Source organism: Marmota flaviventris, chromosome 18 (genome assembly GCF_047511675.1).
Source record: "Marmota flaviventris isolate mMarFla1 chromosome 18, mMarFla1.hap1, whole genome shotgun sequence".
In the NCBI taxonomy this organism is placed as follows: Eukaryota; Metazoa; Chordata; class Mammalia; order Rodentia; family Sciuridae; genus Marmota; species Marmota flaviventris.
In genome coordinates, this window is record NC_092515.1 from 14,988,617 (window position 1) to 15,009,154 (window position 20,538).

The 20,538-nt window shown below is 54.1% G+C and overlaps 2 protein-coding genes across 4 annotated transcripts; one reads left to right on the forward strand and one right to left on the reverse strand.

Annotated features, from left to right (window-relative positions):
* Nucleotides 1-441: 441 nt before the first annotated feature.
* Nucleotides 442-18,454, forward strand: Rasgrp4 (RAS guanyl releasing protein 4). Of its 2 annotated transcripts, none has more exons than XM_027941407.3 (17): nucleotides 442-569; nucleotides 3,092-3,279; nucleotides 3,649-3,754; nucleotides 3,878-3,940; nucleotides 4,464-4,595; nucleotides 4,710-4,863; nucleotides 6,616-6,789; nucleotides 7,953-8,069; nucleotides 8,736-9,011; nucleotides 10,558-10,638; nucleotides 10,716-10,820; nucleotides 10,959-11,077; nucleotides 11,187-11,331; nucleotides 12,097-12,133; nucleotides 12,216-12,350; nucleotides 12,466-12,578; nucleotides 17,526-18,454. In XM_027941407.3, exons 1-17 carry the CDS (start codon nucleotides 547-549, stop codon nucleotides 17,595-17,597), a joined length of 2,040 nt encoding a protein of 679 aa, XP_027797208.2. In that variant the 5' UTR covers nucleotides 442-546; the 3' UTR covers nucleotides 17,598-18,454. The 2 variants fall into 2 exon arrangements, with proteins under 2 accessions (XP_027797208.2, XP_027797209.2); XM_027941408.3 differs by lacking the exon at nucleotides 17,526-18,454 and adding an exon at nucleotides 13,264-14,987.
* Fam98c (family with sequence similarity 98 member C) lies at nucleotides 14,399-19,231 on the reverse strand. 2 transcript variants are annotated; one of them, XM_027941409.3, is made up of 8 exons: nucleotides 19,117-19,231; nucleotides 18,873-19,021; nucleotides 18,662-18,796; nucleotides 18,046-18,251; nucleotides 17,756-17,833; nucleotides 17,560-17,676; nucleotides 16,637-16,804; nucleotides 14,399-14,734 (listed from the first exon to the last, which is right to left on the reverse strand). In XM_027941409.3, exons 1-8 carry the CDS (start codon nucleotides 19,179-19,181, stop codon nucleotides 14,591-14,593), a joined length of 1,062 nt encoding a protein of 353 aa, XP_027797210.2. In that variant the 5' UTR covers nucleotides 19,182-19,231; the 3' UTR covers nucleotides 14,399-14,590. The 2 variants fall into 2 exon arrangements, with proteins under 2 accessions (XP_027797210.2, XP_027797211.2); XM_027941410.3 differs by lacking the exon at nucleotides 18,662-18,796 and having other exon boundaries at nucleotides 19,117-19,229.
* Between the last annotated feature and the right edge of the window lie 1,307 nt (nucleotides 19,232-20,538).

The window sequence follows — 20,538 nt, forward strand, 5'->3', positions numbered from 1 at the left end:
TCAGTGGTGGAGCACCCTGGATTCAATCCTCAGTTCACCTCCTCTCCAGGAAAAATAATAATAATAATAATAAACTAGGAATGAAAGAAACTGTAAAATAATTTTGCAAAGTATATGAGTTTCTATTCAAATCCTTGTGCTTCAAGGTCCATGGATATAACTTTATAGAAACACAGACTTTTCTTTTGAGTGTGTGTATGTATTTTTACACAGATTAGTCATGCTTTTTAAAAACTGCTTCTATTGAAGTGTGACAGTGACAGGTCTCAAGACCCAAAGATGGGGAGATAGCTAGAGAGCCGGCTGGGCTGGGGGGTGGGGGCCAGCAGCACCGGAAACCTCAGCCTGCAGGGATCCCCATGTGGGGGAGGGGAGCCTTTGGTCTCTCCCCAGCCTCTTCCTTCCCCCTGGCCTGGGGGTGGGTGGGGAGGGGCAGTTCCTCTTTCCTTCCCAAGCTCGGAGGAGGCCCAGCTCCCGAGGGGCTGAGAGCTGGAGTCCTGGTGAGGGGGGAGGAGCTGTCCCGCGAGGACCACCCCCCAAGGAAGTATGAATAGAAAAGACAGCAAGAGGTAAGGGGACCCTCCCCAGGAGCCAAGCCTGTGCGGGAAGGTTGGGGAGGCGCCGAGAGGGGCCAGGACGTCTGCCTCCTGTAGGATCAGGGGTGCCAGGGACAGATGCTCCAGGGAGCCCAGGGCCAGCCAGGGCCAAGGCTGCGTGCGCAGAGGCGCCTGCGGCTGACGCGCTCTCTCTCTCTGGACTTTGCTTCTCCCCTCACCGCCCTCCCCGTTGCTCTCTGGGCTACGGTCCTCCCTGGGGTCTTCCTGGCTCCCCATCCAGTCGCTGCCCCCGACTGGAAACTCCAGCCTCCTCCTGCAGGGCCCTGCCCCAGGAGAGGGGTGTGTGATGCAAGATCAGCCGGTTCCCCTGCCTCTTAAACCACACCTGGCTGCTCCAGACACCTAGGGGGCTGCCAGTCCTCAGGTAGGGACCAAGTGGCTGCCACTGCCCCCGGCTGTGGGATGGACTTCTAACTCTGGGCAAGCTTGCCCTCCGGTCCGCACAGAGATGGATGGTGATTGGGTCCCCAATCTAGGTGACCCCTCCAACCTCCCCCAGCATGATTCAGATGAGCAACTGGACTTCCCTCCCCATACCATTCAGTAGTTTAGTGGTGGGATCCTAACTGCCTCATTGCTGGCTGTGTGACCCTAGGTAAGTTACTCAGCTTCTCTGGGTCTCAGTTTCTTCTATCAATAGAATAACTATAGATTGTATCTCAGAGGGGCCTCTAAGTCTTCAGTGAGACAGTCCAGACCACTGGTTCTCAAACTTGACCATGTGTCAGAACCAACCAGAGGGCTTATAAAATGCAGGTTGCTGGGGCTGGGGATGTGGCTCAAGCGGTAGCGCACTAGCCTGGCATGCGCGGGGCGCTGGGTTCGATCCTCAACACCACATAAAAGTAAAATAAAGATATGGTGTCCATCTAAAACTAAAAAATAAATATTAAAGAAAAAATGCAAGTTGCTGGACTTACCCCTAGAGGTTTTGATTTGTGTGGGGTGGGGCCTAAGAATTTGTGTTTATATCAAGTTCCCAGGTGATTCTGTTAGAACTGATTGGGGACCATATTTCGAGAATCACTGATCTAGAAGGAGTGACCTGCTGGACATGGTGAACCATGCCTGTAATCCCAAAGGCTCTGGAGGCTGAGGCAGGAGGATCATTAGTTCAAAGTCAGCCTCAGCAACTTAGTGAGGCCCTAAGCAACTCAGTGAGACTCTGTCTCTAAGTAAAATATTTTTTAAAGGGCTGGGGATGTTGCTCAGTGGTTAAGGGCCCCTGGGTTCAATCCCTGGTGCCAAAAAAAAATTGGAGTGATCAGCCCTTGACCCACTAGCTAATCAGTACTCAGTAATGCCCCCTATTATTCATCAACAGTCAGTGACAACTTACTGAGTCCTTAGGATGCACTGTCACCTTTGCCATGAGGGACTCCTGTTTCCAGTTTCACCCCAGCCACAGGCTCCTCCTCGGCCCCATCCCTCTTTCTCTCTGCATCTTAACCTCAGCTTTCCCACATCTGGTCACTGTGACCAGCCTGGGCAAAAACTAAGTTTCATTACTTAGCACCTTTGAGGAGCCAGGCATCAAATGTTTATAATAAACTCCTGGGGACGGTCCAAAGATGACACTCAATTTACATATGAGGAAACTAAGGATCAGAGAAATTAAGTGACTCACCAAACGTCACACAGCCAGCAGAAATTTCTCGAACCCAGTTCTCTCCAACTCTAGAGTCTAAGTTTTGCTCCTTCCTCCTTTCTCCTGCCGCCTCTGTCTCTCCGTTACCCTCTCTCCCCACCTGGACCAGGAGCCTCAGAGGAGCACAAGGCAAAGTTATTTTTAAACTTTCCTTGAAGCTGCCTTAGCTCCAGGGACCCCGTCGAGCTCTGGGGAGCTCTGGAGAGGTCATTTTGTACTGGTACTTCCTCTCTGGGTTCCAAATCTAGGCACCCAGCTGGAGGCTAAGACTCCAGAGCCTGTGAAGGGCCCTTCCTGAGGTAGAGTGGGGAGAAGAGAAGAGATGGAATCCCAGGGGCCTGCCTGAGGGAGGAGGCACTGGAGACCAAAAGGGCATTCTGAAGAGTTGTCCTGAAGCTGACCCTCCCGTGTGTCCTCCCAGGGAGGACAGCAGTGATCCTAGGGGGTCTTGTGTCTTGATTTCCTGAGAGGTCAGGACAAATCCCAGGGGTCTGCCAACAGGAAATCTCTTCCATGATGACTTGAGACAGTTTTGTCCAGAGGAATTTGGGGGGAATGCCTGGAGAAGGGAGTTTTTAGGATTCCTTGGAGGGTCCTCAGTAGTCCTGGGGGCTTCTCCCTTGATTCCTTGGGGAATCTGGAATATTCCTGGGGGCTTCTCCCAGGAGTCTATGGTAGGTCAGCGGTCATCCGGGGACTTTACCTGTATTCCTGTAGGAATTTCTCCCATGGTACCTTGGGGCATTGGGGTCAAGAGGAATCTGAGGACCTGCCCAAAGGAGGGGGCTCTCATGCTTCCTGGGGGTGAGGGGATGTGCATCCACAGGAAATCCCACCAGGAATGCTCGGGGAAGGCAGGAGGCCGGGGCCGGCCCCGCCAGGCCCCTCGCCGCCACAAGACCTGCCCGAGTCCCCGGGAGATCAGCAAGGTCATGGCGTCCATGAATCTGGGCATGCTGGGCGAGGGCAGCTACAGTGAAGACGAGCTGCTGGAGAAATGCATCCAGTCCTTCGGTGAGTGTCGCCTCCCCGGCCAGCCTCCCCAGTCCCAGCCCTGCCAAGCACCCGCCTCTCTCAGCCTCAGGGTTTGGGGCTATAAAATGGGTGTGTGGGATGAATCCCAATCGCTCCATGAAGGGTTGGAGAAACACCTGCGTTGCTTTTTCCTGGGACGAGGATGGGAGCAGGACTGGTGCCGTTTCCATCTCTGTGACATTGCTGGCCCATGCCTGGTGTGGACAAAAAACCAAGGCACAGAGAGGTTGAGGTGCTTGCCCAAGATGATGCCGGCATCACTTGAACCTGACGGTCCACCAAGCTCTGGAGACTGTCAGTCCACGCCCAGGGCCCATTCAGACAGAGTCCCCCTTGCCCCACTCCCAGACTCCAGTGGCAGCCTGCGCCGTGGGGACCACGTTCTCAACATGGTGCTGGCCATGCACAGCTGGGTGCTGCCTTCTGCTGAGCTTGCTGCCCGGCTGCTGGCTTTATATCCTCTGTGACCGTGACCGTGGCAGAGGGCGGAAGGGTAGAAACACAGAAGCCTGGGAGGAGGGGATGGGGGAGCGGGCAGGTCTGGACACTGGATAATGGAACCTTGACCGGAACTCAAGTACCAGGAGGCTGCAAAGGACACCCAGGAGCTGAGGCAGTTGCAGATCTGTCACTTGGTCAGGTAAAGCTGGGTCAGCCCTCTTCTCCCATATCCTGCCCTTCCCCCAATATCTCAGAGACTCCCCAGCGCCACTCCCTAAAACCCCACTCGGAGACACCCTGGCTGGGTTCCTAAGACCCTCCCAGTTCTGCCCCTGAGAACCCCAACCTTTTGGAGACCCCCCTACCAGATTCCATAGACCCTTCTGCCAGCTCTGATAGGCCTCCAGCTGATCCCCCAAACCCTACTTCCTACATACCCCAGCCGAGACCCTAAGACCTCCGCTAGAAACCCCAGGCTAGATCCTGAGACACCCCCACTGTCCTATTTCTGTGCAGTTCCACTTCCAAGAGATCCCCCCATCTACCTCCATAAATCTCCCCAACCCGTGTTGAGACCCCCTTCCTATCCCAGAGATCCCCCTGTCCTGGTGCCCCTCCAAAACCTGCCCTTCCCAAGACCCCCTGCACACATGTAGACCTCCCCACTTGGCATCTGGAGGTCCCTCAGCCCTGCCCCATGCCCCACCCTAACCTGTTCTCAGGTACTGGATGGCCCAACACCCAGAGGCCATGCGCCAGGAGCCCCAGCTAGAAGAGGTCATAGGTCGCTTCTGGGCCACGGTGGCCCAGGAGGGCAACTCAGCCCAGAGGAGCCTGGGAGATGCTTCCCACCTGTGAGCCTTCCCCATGTCCCCTTGCCTGCCCCACCCCCCTCCTGCCATCTCCCTTGGCATCCCCAGACCCTCAACTCTGAGCCACTCCAATACCCTGCCCCTCTTGGCCCCCAGCCTGAGCCCTGGTGGCCCTGGCCCCCCACCTCTCACGAGCAGCCCAGGCCTGGGCAAAAAATGCAAAGTGTCCTTGCTTTTCGATCACCTGGAGTCCGAGGAGTTGGCCCAGCACCTCACGTACCTGGAGTTCCGGTCCTTCCAGGCCATCACGGTGAGGACTCCCCTGGCCTTCAGTGCCCTTCTGGGACAGGGGGAAGATTGGGGTGGTGGGAGGATCCCTGCACGGATACCCAGCTGGGGTTCTTAAACTTCAAAGCTGGGAGCCAGAGGGTCCAGGAAAATGAGCCAGGTGGCTGAGCACAGCACCCGCGGTTCAGATGCCATCACCTCCTTCTTACCTGTGTAACACAGAACTAGTGTCTCAGCCTCTCTGGGAATCCTCCTTTGTAAAACAGAGGTCATAACCTTCCTTAGAGGTGGGAAAATTTAAAATCCCAATTACAAAATGCCTATTGTGGCTGGGTCCATTGGTGCACGCCTATAATCCTAATGACTTGGGAAATTGAGGCAGGAGGATCACAAGTTTGAGGCCAGACTGGGAATTTAGTGAGACCCTGTTTCAAAAAATAAAAATAAAAAAGGGATGGCAATGTAGTTCAGTGGTAGAGTGTTCCTGCAGTACCAAAACCAAAAAACAAGCCTGCCAGGCTTGGTGGTGCACACCTGCAATCCAAGCATCAAGCATCTTGGGAGGCTGGGGCAGGAAGATCACAAGTTCAAAGCCAGCCTCTAAGCAACTTAGCAAGACCCTGTTTCAAAATAAACAATAAAAAAGGCTGGGGAGGTGGCTCAGTGGCTAAGCACCCTGGGTTCAAAGAAGAAAAGCCTAACCAGTACCTGGCACATAGTAAGTGTTCAAAATATTTTCTTAATTATTCATTTAATCAACAAGCATTTCAATTCGTGGTGCCTCAGTTTCCTCATGTGTAAAAGGGAATGTTAGCAGTTCCCATCTTATAGAATATAGCACCTGGTCTAGAGTAAATCATACCTGGTGAACCATTTGAAATTGCCTTATTTTACCTACCCAAATGTCAGTTTTTATTTTATTTTATTTTTTTTGGTACTGGGATGGAACTCAGGGGTACTTCACCAGTTGCTGAGGGTCTTGCTAAGTTGCCGAGGTTGACCCCAAATTTGCCATCCTCCTGCCTTAGCCTTCCAATTGCTGGGATTACAGGTGTGTGCCACCACACCTGGCTCAAATGTCCATTTTCCTGTGCTTTAGTGTAGATACCTTAACTATTGCCATCTGGACATGATTGTTTCAAGGGAAGGAGAGAATCTGGTTCCCTAATGTGAAATTTTTCTGATTTTTTTTTTTTTGTGTGTGTGTGTGTATCAATATAACATGCAGATAGTGCAGTGGATGTGGGTAAGAAACTATTGAGCAGAACAAGTAGAAGTCGGTTTCCAGTCCTTTTCCCCATCCTTCCCTTTGCTGTGTACGAGTCAGTTAAACAGTTAACAGCATATAGACTGGACTGGGCTGTATCTCAGCAACAGAGACTGACCGATTACTGCAAGGCCCTGGGTTCATCCCCAGCAGGGCCAATAATAATAACAATAATAATAATATTTTCAGCATATAGACTGGTTTCCTGTCCTAGCTCATGCCTGTGTCTTTGCCTCAACTGCCTCATCTTTAAAATGGGAATAACAGTACCCACCTTGTAGAGTCATGAAGATTAGATTATTTAATATGATAAAGTGCTCAGAGTAGTACCTGGCTTTATTTAAACATTTCTCTTCAGATTGAGGGGACATGTGGCAGCCTGTGGAGAGGCAAATGACAAAGTTTACAAAGGCTGACCAGGCTAGAACATCGGAAGTTACGGCTGCAAGGGGGATGGATGGCAAGTCAGGGCACTGCCTCCCCCCATAACACCCACCTCGCCCCCAGCCCCAGGACCTGCGGGGCTACGTTTTGCAGGGCTCCGTGAGGGGCTGCCCAGCCCTGGAGGGTTCCGTGGGCCTCAGCAACAGCGTGTCCCGCTGGGTGCAGGTCATGGTGCTGAGCCGCCCTGGACCTGCTCAGCGTGCGCAGGTGCTGGACAAGTTCATTCACGTGGCACAGGTGAGGCCCGCCTTTCCGCTCACTTTCTAGTTGCTTGCCCTGCGGCCAGGTAGTGACCTGACCCCTGGCGACCCAGCCTGCCCAAATTCCCAGGACCTTGGCTCCCGCAGGCCAACCGGGTGGTGACGTCGCGCAACTCCTAGCCACGCCCATCACATCACGTCCCACTCTGGCTCCACCCCCGAGGCCACAGTTAGTTTTGTTGTTGTTGTTGTTTTGTTTTATTGATTTTATTTTTTTAAACAGTTCGAGCTTTCTAACCCTTGATTAGGGCTTCTTCGGCCTTGATATCACCGCGTCAAACCCGCCTTGGCTGCTTGGCCTTGGACGTGACAGTTGATTAAGTCCCTCCGGGCGCCATCGTCCAAACCCCGTCCCAGGGCGAAGGCAGCGTTGCCTCAAGTGCCCGCCTTTGCACCCGCCTGCACCCAGGCTCCTAGCTCCAGTCCCCAAGCCCCAGCGCTCAGTCTCTTTGGGACGGTGATTGCAACCTTCCCTCCCGCCCCGGCTCGCGCTGCGCCCCTCTGCTTCCCCTCCCTTCTGGGAAAAGGGAAGCCCTCCGCCGTGGCCACGCCCCCTTGCGTACTTCCACGTAGGCCACGCCCTTCCTCTGGCAGCTTCCACCGCCCGCTTCCTCTTGCTGGGCCCTTTAGTCCTGGGGTTTCCTTGGTCTGAGCATCTTCCGTTCCTCCGCGGCCCCTCTCTCCAGGCGACCTCTGCCCTTGAACTTGGGAAAGGGGAAGGGGGGAATCTCGACCCCGCACCTACCTGGAATCTTTCTCACCTTCCCTTCCCACCCTGGTCCTGTTCCTTCATCTCAGCCTAGTCCCCAGCGTCTGCCCAGAGCCCTCACCCGGGGGACTCTCAGAGCTGGCGGAGTCCTCCCGCGCCTGTCTGAAGCACACCTGTCTGTCCAGCTCCCAGCACTTGCCTGGGGCTCGAACTCAGGGCCTCGAGCTTGCCCACCGGCTCTCCACCACAGCCACATCCCCGGGCTCTCCCCACACTTTCTAACCTCACATTCTCCACCCCCTGCCTGACAGCCACCTTCCTCACCGTCCCTTGCACACACTGGTCCACCCAACCCACCTGCTGTCATTTGAACTTGACCTTGCCTGTCCTTCTATGATACCTACCATCTCTGGCATCACCTCCCTTCCTAGAGACTCCGCCAGCTACAAAATTTCAACACACTGATGGCGGTCACAGGGGGCCTGTGTCATAGTGCCATCTCCAGACTCAAGGACTCCCAGGCCCACCTGAGCCCTGACAGCACCAAGGTGAGCTCCCAGATTCCACCTGAGGAACTGGCTGCCCCAAAGCCTGAGCCCCCAGGCCATCTGCATTCTTCCTCCGTGACCAGCATAGATAGCAGTGACCCTCTCTGTCCTCCACGGATCTAGTCCTAAGATGGCTTGTGAGGGAGGCCGGTGGGAGAGATGCTAACGGAGAACCAGCAGCCCAGGTGGCAAGCTGTCCCACATCCAAGATAACCAACATTTGTGCCACCAAAGGAGGAACATGGCGGGGAGTGTTTGGGAAGTGTCCAGGAAGAGTCAGTCATTCATGCATCCGGTGTGTGGCTAAGGGCAGGAAAATAGGCTGGATATGCCCAGGGAAGATTCTGTTGAACCCTGAAAGCTCAAGTTTAGGTGTTTGAGCTTCATCCAAAGGGCACTGGGGAGCTACGGCAGATTTGAGAGTGATGCCAGCACCCGTGATCAGATTCAATTTTGTGAGACCTCATTCTAACTTGGGGAATGGGGTGATAGTAGAGCCTCTCTGAGTTGGAGACCCAAGAGGAAAAGCAGTTTGGGGAAATACTGAGGCCAGTGTGGGATACAGAAGGGGTTCAGGAGGTTTCGAAAGGGTCCCTGGGGGTCTGGAGCCTAGAGGGGCTCAGGGAACATAATGGCTCTTCCCGATGACGTGTTCCTCCCACCCAGGCCCTGCTGGAGCTGACAGAGCTTCTCGGCTCCCACAACAACTACGCCCGCTACCGCCGCACCTGGGCTGGCTGCAGCGGCTTCCGGCTGCCTGTTCTGGGTGTGCACCTCAAGGACCTGGTGTCCCTGCACGAGGCACATCCTGACCGGTTACCAGACGGCCGCCTGCATATGCCCAAGTTGAACAGCCTCTACCTGCGGCTGCAGGAGTTGGCAGCCCTCCAGGGACAGCATCCCCCCTGCAGCGCCAACGAGGACCTGCTGCATCTGCTCACCGTGAGCTTCCCTGCTCTGCCCAGTGTGGGCCCCCAGAGGCTGGGCCTGGGGGTACTGAGACTGAGGGTCCTGGACCTGTAAAGCTCTGCAGGACCAGACGGTGCTGTGTGACATTGGGCAGGTTATTTAACCCCTCAGCCTCAGTTTCCTTATCTAGAGAGTGGGAATAATAGGACCCACTTCAGAGGATACTTGAGAATTGACTAATAAATGATTAATATAAAGTACTTAAAACAGAATCTGGAGCCGGCTGCAGTGGCACATGCCTGTCATCCCAGCAGCCCCAAACACTGAGGCAGGAGGAGCACAGGTTCAAAACCCAACCTCAGCAAAAAGCGAGGCACTAAGCCACTCAGTGAGACCCTGTCTCTAAATAAAAAAATACAAAATAGGGCTGGGGATGTGGCTCAGTGGTTGAGTGCCCCTGAGTTCAATCCACAGTGCCCCCCCCCAAAAAAAAAAGACTCAGGAATACAGGAGTACAGTGAGCTCTATGTATGTGAGGTCATTTTTTCCCTGGATTCCTCTGACTCAGGTGTCCACTGACCTGAGCTCCAAGACTGCTCTGGGCTTTTGTACTCCTGAACCAAGGTTCTGGACACTAGTTCACAATTTGACATAATCAGAATCTAGGCAAAAAGTTAACCGTTGTTGATCACTTCCTCTGTGCCAGTTGTCACTTCAGGATACCTCACAACCCGATGAGGCGGAAACCCTTATTGCACCCATTCTGTGGACTGGGAAACTGATGCCCAGAGACACCTCACATACTTTGGATTCAATCCCCAGTATGACCCCACCACACCCACCCCCCAAAAAGAGACAGAAGGTGACAGCAGGACATTAAACCATGAAACAAAGCAGGGACTCTTGGAAGCAAGGGTCCTGCACAGGTCACTGGCTTGTGAAGCCTGCTCTGCCCTAAGATGACTGGTGCCTGAGACCCTTTTCTTTCTTTATTCTTTTTTTTTTTTGGTGGAGGGTGGTTGAACTCAGGGGCACTGGACCACTGAGCCACATCCCCAGCCCTATTTTATATTTTATTTAGAGACAGGGGCTCACTGAGTTGCTTAGTGCCTTGCTTTAGCTGAGGCTGGCTTTGAACTCTGATCCTCCTGCCTCAGCCTCCCCAGCCGCTGGGATCACAGGCGTGCGCCCAGCCTGAGACCCCTTTCTTTGCTGGTTGTGAAAGGCCATCCCTCAGCCCCAGTGTTTACTGAGCACCTGCTGGGAGCCAGGCCCAGCTTCGAGCACCCGGAACATGGCGGAGGGCAAGTGAGCAAACAGTGGCCTTCTGGGGGGCAGACATTCTGGGGGCCAAAGCCACTCCAGCCAAGTCAGGAAGGCTCTCCGCCTCTAGATGACAAGTGCCACGGAGAAGAGAGAAGGCAAAAAGGGCGCGGAGGGAGATGGGACTGGGTCTTTAATAAGGACATCAGGAGAGTGGGAGGTGCTGGGCAGGTCTGGGGTCTCCCCAAGAGGCAGGCATGTGGGCTGAGGTTGGGGGACAGTGACAGGAGGCTGTGTCCCACCCCACCCACCCCAGCTCTCCCTGGATCTCTTCTACACGGAGGACGAGATCTACGAGCTGTCCTACGCCCGGGAGCCCCGCTGTCCCAAGAGTCTGGTGAGACCTAACCCCTGACCTCTGACCCCTGCCCGAGCCTGTTAAGTGTCTAACTGTGTGCCTCTGTCCCCCTCCAGCCGCCCTCTCCCTTCAAAGCACCTGTGGTGGTCGAGTGGACCACCGGTGTGACACCCAAGCCAGACAGGGTCACCCTGGGTAGACACGTGGAACAGCTGGTGGAGGTGAGGAGGGACTGGGCCCCCACAGGTGGGTGCCAGGAGGGGACTCCTGTATAGTCCTGTGTGTGCAGGAGGGATCCAGGACCCTGGGGCTGGGCCTCATCCCCTGACTCACCCTGTCCCTCCCTTGCTCCTCCAAAGTCCGTGTTCAAGAATTATGACCCTGAAGGCCGCGGCACCATCTCTCAGGAGGACTTTGAACGGCTGTCGGGCAACTTCCCCTTCGCTTGCCACGGGCTGCACCCGCCCCCCCGCCAGGGGTAAGTGCCCTGACTCCTGGGGCCCCCAAAGCAGAGGACTCTGGGGTTGCTAGGACTGGGGGCCTAGGGAGGAAGGGACACTCGTGCTGAGGTGTCGTCTCTACCCCAGGCGTGGCTCCTTCAGCAGAGAGGAGCTGACGGGGTACCTGCTGCATGCCAGCGCCATCTGCTCCAAGCTGGGCCTGGCCTTCCTGCACACCTTCCACGAGGTCACCCTGCGCAAGCCCACCTTCTGTGACAACTGCAACGGCTTTGTAAGCACTCTGTCCTGTTGGCACCCCTAGGGCCCATCTACCCTAGGCATCGGAGCTGGGACTTGAGAGCTGGCCCTGCCTTGGAGGGTGAAGGGTCCCCACAGTCAGATAATCCCCCAATTCCAGAAAACTCCCACTAAATATTAAATACACTAAATACTGAATGCTCCAGTCAGAATAATCTCCAAATTCTAGATAATGCCCAAATCCAGATAACCCCCAAATCCTGTATAATCTCTACCCTGGACAACCACCAAACCCCGGATAATACCTAAAGCCCTGGGTAATCTCCAGAACAAACCTGGGTGGATCGTGTCCAAACAGAATCCATCTCCAGCTCTCTAGACTCCACACCATCCAAGGTCTGAACAATTTCCAAATTCAGAGCCTCCTCAAACTCTTGATGGAGGACCGATCTCTCTGTCTCCAAACTGAGACTTACGTCACAAACCTTGGGTCACCTCCCAAATTCACCAGCCACAGTCTGTACTGAGCACCTTCCCTATGACAAGCCATGCCAGGCCTGGGACATCTCAGGAACAATAGATACGGTCCTTGCCTGTAGAACATGCATTCCATAGTTCACCGAATTCTAACATCCTGCTCGGCTCCCCAACTTCAGGTAGCTGCAGGTTCCTTTAATTCCAGTTAAATTCTCAAATTCTTGAAAAATTTTCAAACCTGGTGACTTGCACAGTTCCATCCTGTCCCTTCAGCCCACGCCCTCCAGCCTGTCATCTGAACCAGCTCTGCTTTCTCTTCCAGCTCTGGGGTGTCACCAAGCAAGGCTACCGCTGCCGGGGTGAGTGGGTCGCCCTCCAGCGGGAGGGTGCTGGGACCCACAGACTGGAGGATGGAGGGTACTAACCACTCCCGTCCCCCAGACTGTGGCCTCTGCTGCCACAAACACTGCAGGGACCAAGTGAAAGTGGAATGTAAGAAGAGACCAGGGCCCAAGGGTGACGCGGGACCCCCAGGAGCCCCTGTCCCACCCACACCACCTCCTCATGCCAGCTCTGGTAAGTCCCAGGGCATGGCAGTGCTGGGAAGGGGGCTGGTGGATGGGGTTCATTTCCAAGGTCATGGGTCTTTCCCATCATGCCAACGTCCCTTCCACCATCACTCCACAAACAGATGCTGAGGAGAGTCTGTCCTACACTCTCTCCCTGGAACCTGAGACTGGGTACCACCTTTGCCATGCTTGGACCCAGACAGAGTCCCCACACCCTTCCTGGGAACCAGAGACGGTAAGCAGGAACTGCGCTCTGCCCCAGCTGGCCATCTGGGAGAGACCAGACAGGTCTGGGGACTCACAGGAAAGTGAAAATATGCAAAAGTCCCCCATTGCTTGGTGGGAGGGGATGGATACTGGCTAATTTATAATGTTGACAGGAAAACAGAAGTTTCAATATGTTGGGGGGGGGGGCAGTAACCACTAGAACAGAAAAAGGGTTTAGAGAGAGGGCGAAAAACAAAAACAAAAACACTAAGAAGGCAAGAATAATGCTGAGCACAGTGGCGCACGCCTGTAATCTCAGCAGCTCGGGAGGCTGAGGCAGGAGGATCGAGAGTTCAAAGCCAGCCTCAGCAATTTAGGAGGCCTTAAGCAACTCAGTGAGACCCTGTCTCTAAATAAACTATATAAAAGGGCTAGGGATGTGGCTCAGTGGTTAAGTGCCCCTAAGTGTTCAATTCCTGATACAAAAAAAAAAAAAAGAAGAAAGTCAAATGTATCAGGAGCTACAATAAATATTAGTGGAGTAAATTCCACTCTTTAAAAGCAGAGACTCTTACATCAGGTTTAGGGAAAAAAAAAAAAAAAAACCCAAAATCCACAAAACCCAGGGTCCATTCGTTCATCGCTGAGCTGGTCTGGGGGAGACCCTCTTCCCCACATCTGACACCCCCTCACTACTATCTTCCTCCTTCCAGGTCTCCTCCCCAGAGCCAGTCCCACCACCCACCTCCTCCTCCAAGCCAGATTCCTAGACATCATCTTGGGCTCGTCTCTCCCTCACGGCCCCCACCCCAGGACCCCCAGACATCCCCTTCTCCACACCCACAGGGCCTTTGATGACACATCCATCATCACTTGACCTCCCAGAAAAGTTCTTTTCTTCCCTTGTGTGGCAGGAGCTATTAATCCCACTCCATTTCCCACACGTAGCATGTGCGGCTCAGTATTGGGCGCATGTAGACCAAGGCTCACCGTCGCCCGAATCTCCACTCACCAGGTTAGGAGGGAGGCTGGCGAGGTCAGGCTGCTGGCCAAGGGGGCAGAGCTCCCAGGGTAGGAGGCAGGACGCAAACCTGGTCCGCTAAGAGTGAAGCTGCAGACCTGAGCGCAGTGCCCCGTGGACAGCCAGTGTGAGTGAAGGGTGGACAGAGCTCCAACCTGGGGTGGCAGAGACAGGGGAAAGGGGGTGGAACTGTGGGCCTGTGAACCCCCCCCCAAAAAAAGCCAGTCCTCACGGTGACCCACAGAGCTCTGCACTCTGACCCTCACCTCTCTGACCCCACCCCCACCTCCCACCCCTTTACTCATCCTGCTTCTGCCACCCTGGCCTCAGTATACCTTGAACATTCCCCAAAGAATCCTACCTCAGGGCCTTTGCACTACCAGGAAGGCTCCTCCCCAGGGCCCCATGTGGCTTATTTTCTGAAACAGTGCTCAAGGGACACTTCTGACCATTTCAGAGACCTGCATCTCCCTGTCCCCCACCCCATCCTGCCTCCCAGCATTATTTTTCTCCATGGTGCTTCCTCTGTGCGACAGATTCACATTCCACCTATATTTTGTGAAATGTCCCTTCCTCCTCACCAGAAATGTTAGCTGTCTTTCCCTATGGTGTCCCCATGCCTAGAACAGAACTGGCACACTGGGGACACAGGATAAGTGTTTACCCCATGCCTCGATGTGCCCTCCCCACGCCCACAGGAAGGGAAAGGGTGTCATGGAAAGGCAGAGGACCCTGTGCATCAGAGCAGTGGGGCCTGTCCAGACGCAGGGCACGGCCTCCCTGCCCAAGGCCACGTGCCCCTGGCCGGGCCTCCACAGAGACGGTCCTACAGCCATCAAAATTAAATTTATTTTCCAGGGAACACTGTTCTTGGCATTGAGAGGTGGACGGGCACAGGACATTTGGGGGCCTCCAGAACCAGGGGATGGGGACTTAGGGGCCGGTACCAAGGGACCCCCAAACTGACTCCCAGGGGTGACTGGCGCCTGGGCATCTCCCGGAGCCCCGCCCCTGGCCCTTTACTTCTTCTTCTTCTTGCGGCCCCAGCGCTGGCGGCTCGCTTTCCCCCCACCGCCGTCGTCCCTCTGGCTCTGCCAGCTGGGCATGGGGGCCTCCAGCTCGTTGGGGCGGCCACCCCGGTCCGGCATTTCACCCATAAGCACCTAAGAATTGATCAGACTCGACTTTCAGAGGAAAAAAATAGAAATTGTGGACAAGGGGTCCAGAGAGCAATGGAACAGCATGAGATTCAAGAAGGAAGGGCAGGGGCTGGGGCTGGGGCTCAGCGGTAGAGCGCCGGCCTCGTACCTGTGAGGCACTGGGTTCAATCCTCAGCACCACATGAAAACAAATACATAAAACAGAGATATTGTGTCCGTCTAAACTAAAAAATAAAAATAAAATAAAAAGAAGGAAGGCAGATGGTGACTATTTGGGTAGTGGCTGGGGAGAAGGGGACAGACTGATGGAAGACAAGAGCATCCAGCTTTTAAACTGGCTTCAAAGGTCATCAGAAAGTGGCGGAGTGTGGGGGTGTACACTGAAATCTGGCAGCTCAGGAGGCTGAGGCAGGAGGATCACGAGTTCAAAGCCAGCCTCAGCAACTTAGTGAGGCCCTAAGCAACTTGGCAAGACCCTGTCTCTAAATAAAACTTATTTAAAAAAAAGGTGGGGGGATGTGGTTAAGTACCTAAGGCCCGTGGGTTCAATCCTGGTACAAAAAATAAAAATAAAAAAGTGGGGACCTCAGAAAGAGGAAAATAAAGAGAAAGATAGCAAAGGTCCAAGTCCCCACCCATATTAATGAGAGCCCCTCAACTCTATTTCATATATGGGCTTTGTGTAACATTTCCAGCATGTCCAGTGTTTTTTTCCCTAAATATCCATTATTTGTCCAGGCGTGGTGGCACACGCCTATGATCCCAGTGACTCAGGAGGCTGAGGCAGAAGGATCACGAGTTCAAAGCCAGCCTCAGCAAAAAGTGAGGTGCTAAGCAACTGAGAGAGACCCTGTCTCTAAATAAAATACAAAATAGGGCTATGGATGTGGCTCAGTGGTTGAGCACCCCTGAGTTCAATCCCTGGTACTGAGAAAAAAAAATCCATTATTTGCTCATTGCAAGTTTAAGACTACTTTAGAGGGGCTGGGGCTGGGGCTCAGTGGTAGAGCACTTGCCTGGCATGTGTGAGGCACTGGGTTTGATCCTCAACATTACATAAAAATAAATAAATAAAATAAAGGTCTATTGACAACTAAAAAAAATATTTAAAGACAACTTTAGAGAGGTATAAAGCTAAATTCTCAACCACTTAAACAGAGTCTATTTGTTTTTAAAAACGTTAAGCTGGTGGATGGGGTGATGCACACCTGGAATCACAGTGACTTGGGAGGCTGAGGCAGGAGGATCAAAAGTTTGAGGTCAGCCTCAACCACTTAGTGAGACCCTGTCTCAAGATAATGGGAGTGTAACTCTCAGGCAGAAATCCCCTAGGTTTCATCCCCAGTCTCGGGGGAGTGGCAGGGGGGTGGTAAACCAGTTGCAGTGGCACACACCTGTAATCCCAGCAACTCAGGAGGCTGAGATAGGAAGAAGGATGCCAAGTTTGAGGCCAGCCTCAGCAATTTAGTGAGATTCTGTCTCAAGATAAAAAATAAAAAAGGACTAGAGATTTAGCTCAGTGGTAGAGCACCTGTGAGTTCAATCCCAAACAATGCAAAAAAAAAAGAAGTTAAAAACTCATAGACAGGGTAAGGTACAGGGGATAGAGTTTAAACAGCTGGTGAGGTGGGCAATAGCTCAGTAAACAGCTGGATTTTGTAAATAGCTGGACCTTGTTTCAGAGCACTAGAGAGCCACAGTACAGTTTTGAGCTGGGAAAGTCCATGATCAGATTTTTGAGTTTTAAGGTCCTTCTAGCTGCCATGTGAAGGGGGGGTTGCTTAGAGGTGGTCAGTCCAGAGGCCAAGAACCAGGGAGCGAGAGGTCAGGTGTGGACAGGGCAAAGGCTGAAAGGCCAATTTGAAGGCCAGGGATGTCAGAGACCTTCCCCACCCAGGTGCCCACCTTGTTGATGGCACAGCTGGTCCCCTGGCGGGCAGCCTTGCTAGTTGCTGGGACCAGGCGAGAAAGGTCAGCTCGGGCAGCCAGAACATGCGCGATGCAGACGTCTGATTCTGGGCTCAAAACCTCTCGAATTGGCATCAACACTGCCTTCATGGCCTTTCCTTGAGCCTGGAGGGGCAGAAAACAGGGAGAAGGTGCCCAAGAGCCTCCCTGGGTGGGATGTCATCTTGGAAGTGTCCCTTTCCCACTAAGGCCTCTGCATGCTTTGTATGTGGTTCATGCACTGGACACTTGGTCCCCAGTGTAATGGTATTAAGAAATGGCGTAATTGTTAAGAAGTCGAGTCTAGGGGAATCATAAGGTCACAGGGACACCACCCTTAGGAGTGGTTAATGCAGTCCAGTGGGTGTAGGTTAGACCTCGCTGCACTGGACTAGTTACCAAGAGAGCTCACTTTATAACAAGTGAGATTCCCCATGTTTTGTTCTTTTCTACATGTGCCTGATTGCCACTCTTACAGGTACCCCCACTCTGTGATGCCACACAGTATGGGCTCTGACCATATTTGACTGCCCAAATTTGAACTTTTCAGCCTGTAAAACCATAAGTGACAATAAACCTCCTTATAAAGTACCCAGTCACAGGTACTTTGTCATGGCAACAAGAAACAGACTAAGATAGCATCACTGCCCACACCTCTCTCCAAGGGGTATAGTTCTGAAGACACTCCCAGCTCAGAGCTGGGAATTCTAGAATTCCCTGAAGGCTTGAGATTCTAGAAGCCCCAGATCTTACAAGATTCTAAAATGGTCTGGGCCTCAGAACTTCCAAGAGGATAATATTCCTGGCCCTCATTCCTCCACCTCACAGTTGTGGCCCCCACAACTAGGCCTCCTGCTCCTTCCAGTGTCCTGTGCCCACACCTTTGCCCGATCACTCCAGTGGAAAGCAGATGTCGTGAGGTCCAGGCGCTTGAGGAGGAGGCAGCGACGGCAGTAGTACTGATCTGCCAAGCTTCCGGATAGAGACTCCAACGCTTTCTGGAAGAAAAGGTCTGTCACACCCGGACCCCTCTCACTCCCGTGTCTGGATGTCACCTATAACTGTACATAGTCTTACCCATTGGGGTGCGTTCAGTGGGTAGCTGAGGAGGGGCTGCATGGACCCTGGGGGCAGGGAAGGCAGCAGCTCTGAAATCTGATGGGAGAAGAGAGGTCAACTGAAGCAGAAACAGGATGAACCCCTCCATGGGCCCCAGTTCCCCTAAACCCCGAGGACCCAGGCCACAGAACCAAGAATGGTGGCCTCAGTTCTAAAAACACAGCTATGTGATTGGGACACTCCCGCTAGGGCTTAGGGCTCCTTTTGGAAAGAAGAGCCAAGGAAGACGGGGTGGCTCCGGTCTCTACCTTGGCATGTAGCTCCCGCAATATCTGGCTGGCTTGAGTCCCTGGCATGGGTCTGGGCAGCCCCAGGGCTTGCAGGATGAGGACCAGTTCCTGGACCGTGCCAGCTTCCTCTTCTGCCCCGTCCCCAAGGGGCGTCACTGAGCTGGAGTCCAGCAGGGGGCGCAAGCACAAGAGGCGGGCAGCCTGGAGCTCAGAGCAGAGAAAGCCTGGAAACAGGAAAGGGATCCGTGCAGGTGCAGCGGAGGTGGACTGGGCCCCGCCACCTTCCAGCCCCTGCCCACCTGGAACACTGGCTCTGCCTCCAGAAGAAGCTTCACCCACTAGAGGCCGGGTGTCCCCGAATTCGACTCCCGCCCACTTCAAAACAACCTGCGCTGCTCCATCTAACTAAACCCACTTCGCTTCCAGAGTCTATCGTCAAAATTCTAGCCCTGCCCACGTCGGGGCTCTCGGCCGGCCCCAGCGCTGGCCCCACCCACTTCGGACCCTCTGGCCCGCCCTAAAATTCTGACCACGCCTCCCTGGGAACCCGAACCCTCCCTCAATGTTCCGAGCCCGCCCGCTCCGGAGCCCCTAGCCTCGCCCACTCCCGCATCCCGGGGCCGCCGCGGCTCACGCAGCAGGCGCAGGCCGGCGCCGGGTTCCCGCAACGCGGCCTCGCGGCCTTCGCCGCAGAGCGCGCGATCCGGGCAGTGCAACGCCCGCAGCAGTCCCGCCAACTGCCGCAGGAATCCCTCGTCGGCGCCGGGGCCTGCAGAAGGAGGGAGGAGTCAGGGCGCGGCCGAGCCCGCGGCTCCCCGCCTCCCGCCCCGCGGCTCCGTCCGCACCGTTGCCGACGCTTAGCACTTCTGCACCCTCCTCTCGCGGCTCCTCCAGAGTGCCCAGTGTCACCAGCTCCGCTGCCAGCCGCACGCACAGCGCCCTGAAGCCTGGGCATGAGGGGCCCCTTGATGCCACCTCCGGGAAGTCCCCATACCTACGGCGGGGGGTGGGTCAGTGCGATTCCCTCTCCGTCGGAGTCCTGAGTTAAACCGCTCTCCTGTCCCCCAGCCACACCACACACCGCCTTACCCCAGAGCTCGCAGGTCCCGGGCCACTGCGGCCCCCTCCTGCGCCTCTGCCTCCGCCCCCTCCATGGAAAAGTCGCCTTGGTGCCGGACTCGCGCCCCCTTCCGGCCGGTGGCAGGCTCCGCCCCAGGAGCGCCGCGCGCACCGCCACCCGACTGCGCAGGGTGGCGGCCCGGGCCAGTCAGCCTCTTGTCGAGAAAGGACTTCAGCGCTCCAATTGGCGCAGAAGGAGGCAGAACCCGCCCCCAAGTCCGCCCTCACCGCCCTTCAGGTAACCTGTCTGGGCTGTAAATTTCAGAGCGTTGGCTCAGGATCCCAGCTGTCGCGACAAGCTAATAAGTGTCTCTACTGTGGCTACATAAAAGCAGTTTGGGCCTCCTTTTTCTCAGTCTCCCTTGGTGGCCTTCTGATCTTCATGCATCCCAGTCTAGATGTTCTTCACACTTCACACAACTCCCGTCTCAAATCCTGAACCTTGCTTCCTCCTCTTCCTTATGAATGAAGTCAAAGATCTAGCTATTTCAGCTAACCTCTCACACCCGCTCCCCCACCTAGGCCCTCCTCAGCTATCCCAGTGTGCCCTTAGGCCCTCAACCCCCACTTCTCTAGGCCTTTGAGTGATGGAGCTGGGGCAATCCATGGCCTTCGTGAATAAGAGATTGCACCCAAGGAGGCAGGCAGACAGGATTAGGGTTTGACTCTGCCCCTCACCAGTTCCTGCCAAACTGCTTTCCATCTGTATAATAGGGATAATAATATAGTACCTACTCTTAGTTGTTTATGAGAATTAATTAGTCCTTATGTAAAAAGCACGAGGGTACTCAATTAAGAATAACAACGATGGCATTGAGTAATTCAGTTGTGCTACTAGGCTAAGTATCTTATCCCCGTTTTACATAGAAGGTTCAGAGAATGTAAGTTACTTGGTGAATTCATGGTGGTGCCAAGACTCAAAGATCTAATTCCAGATTCCATGCTTTTAAACCCCTGAGCCTGTTATTGCTGCTGATGATTTTGTTTCTATCATTAAACATCATAGGTCCAGTTCTTATCTCTGATTGTCCTCCTTCTCTGGAAGTAGATGAGTTGGGAGCCCCAGGATAGAACAAGGGTCAGAACCAGTCCCTGCAGAGCCCTGTCTACCCCAAGGCAGGGCACTTAGGGAAGACATCTGTTGCACTAAATAAAACATTAAAAATTGCCCAGCCCCCAAACTTGGACTTATATATAACCTTGACTCTTGTTTATTTCTTGGAAATTGAATCCAGGGCCTTGAATGTACTAAGCACACTCTCTAGTGCTGAGCTACATCCCCAGTTGTTATTTTTTTTTTTAATATCAAACTCAGCATATAATCTGTGGACTCGACTTTCAAAATAGGTCCAGTGTCCTCATACTTCTCCCTCCCCCACCGCCCTCCCTTTG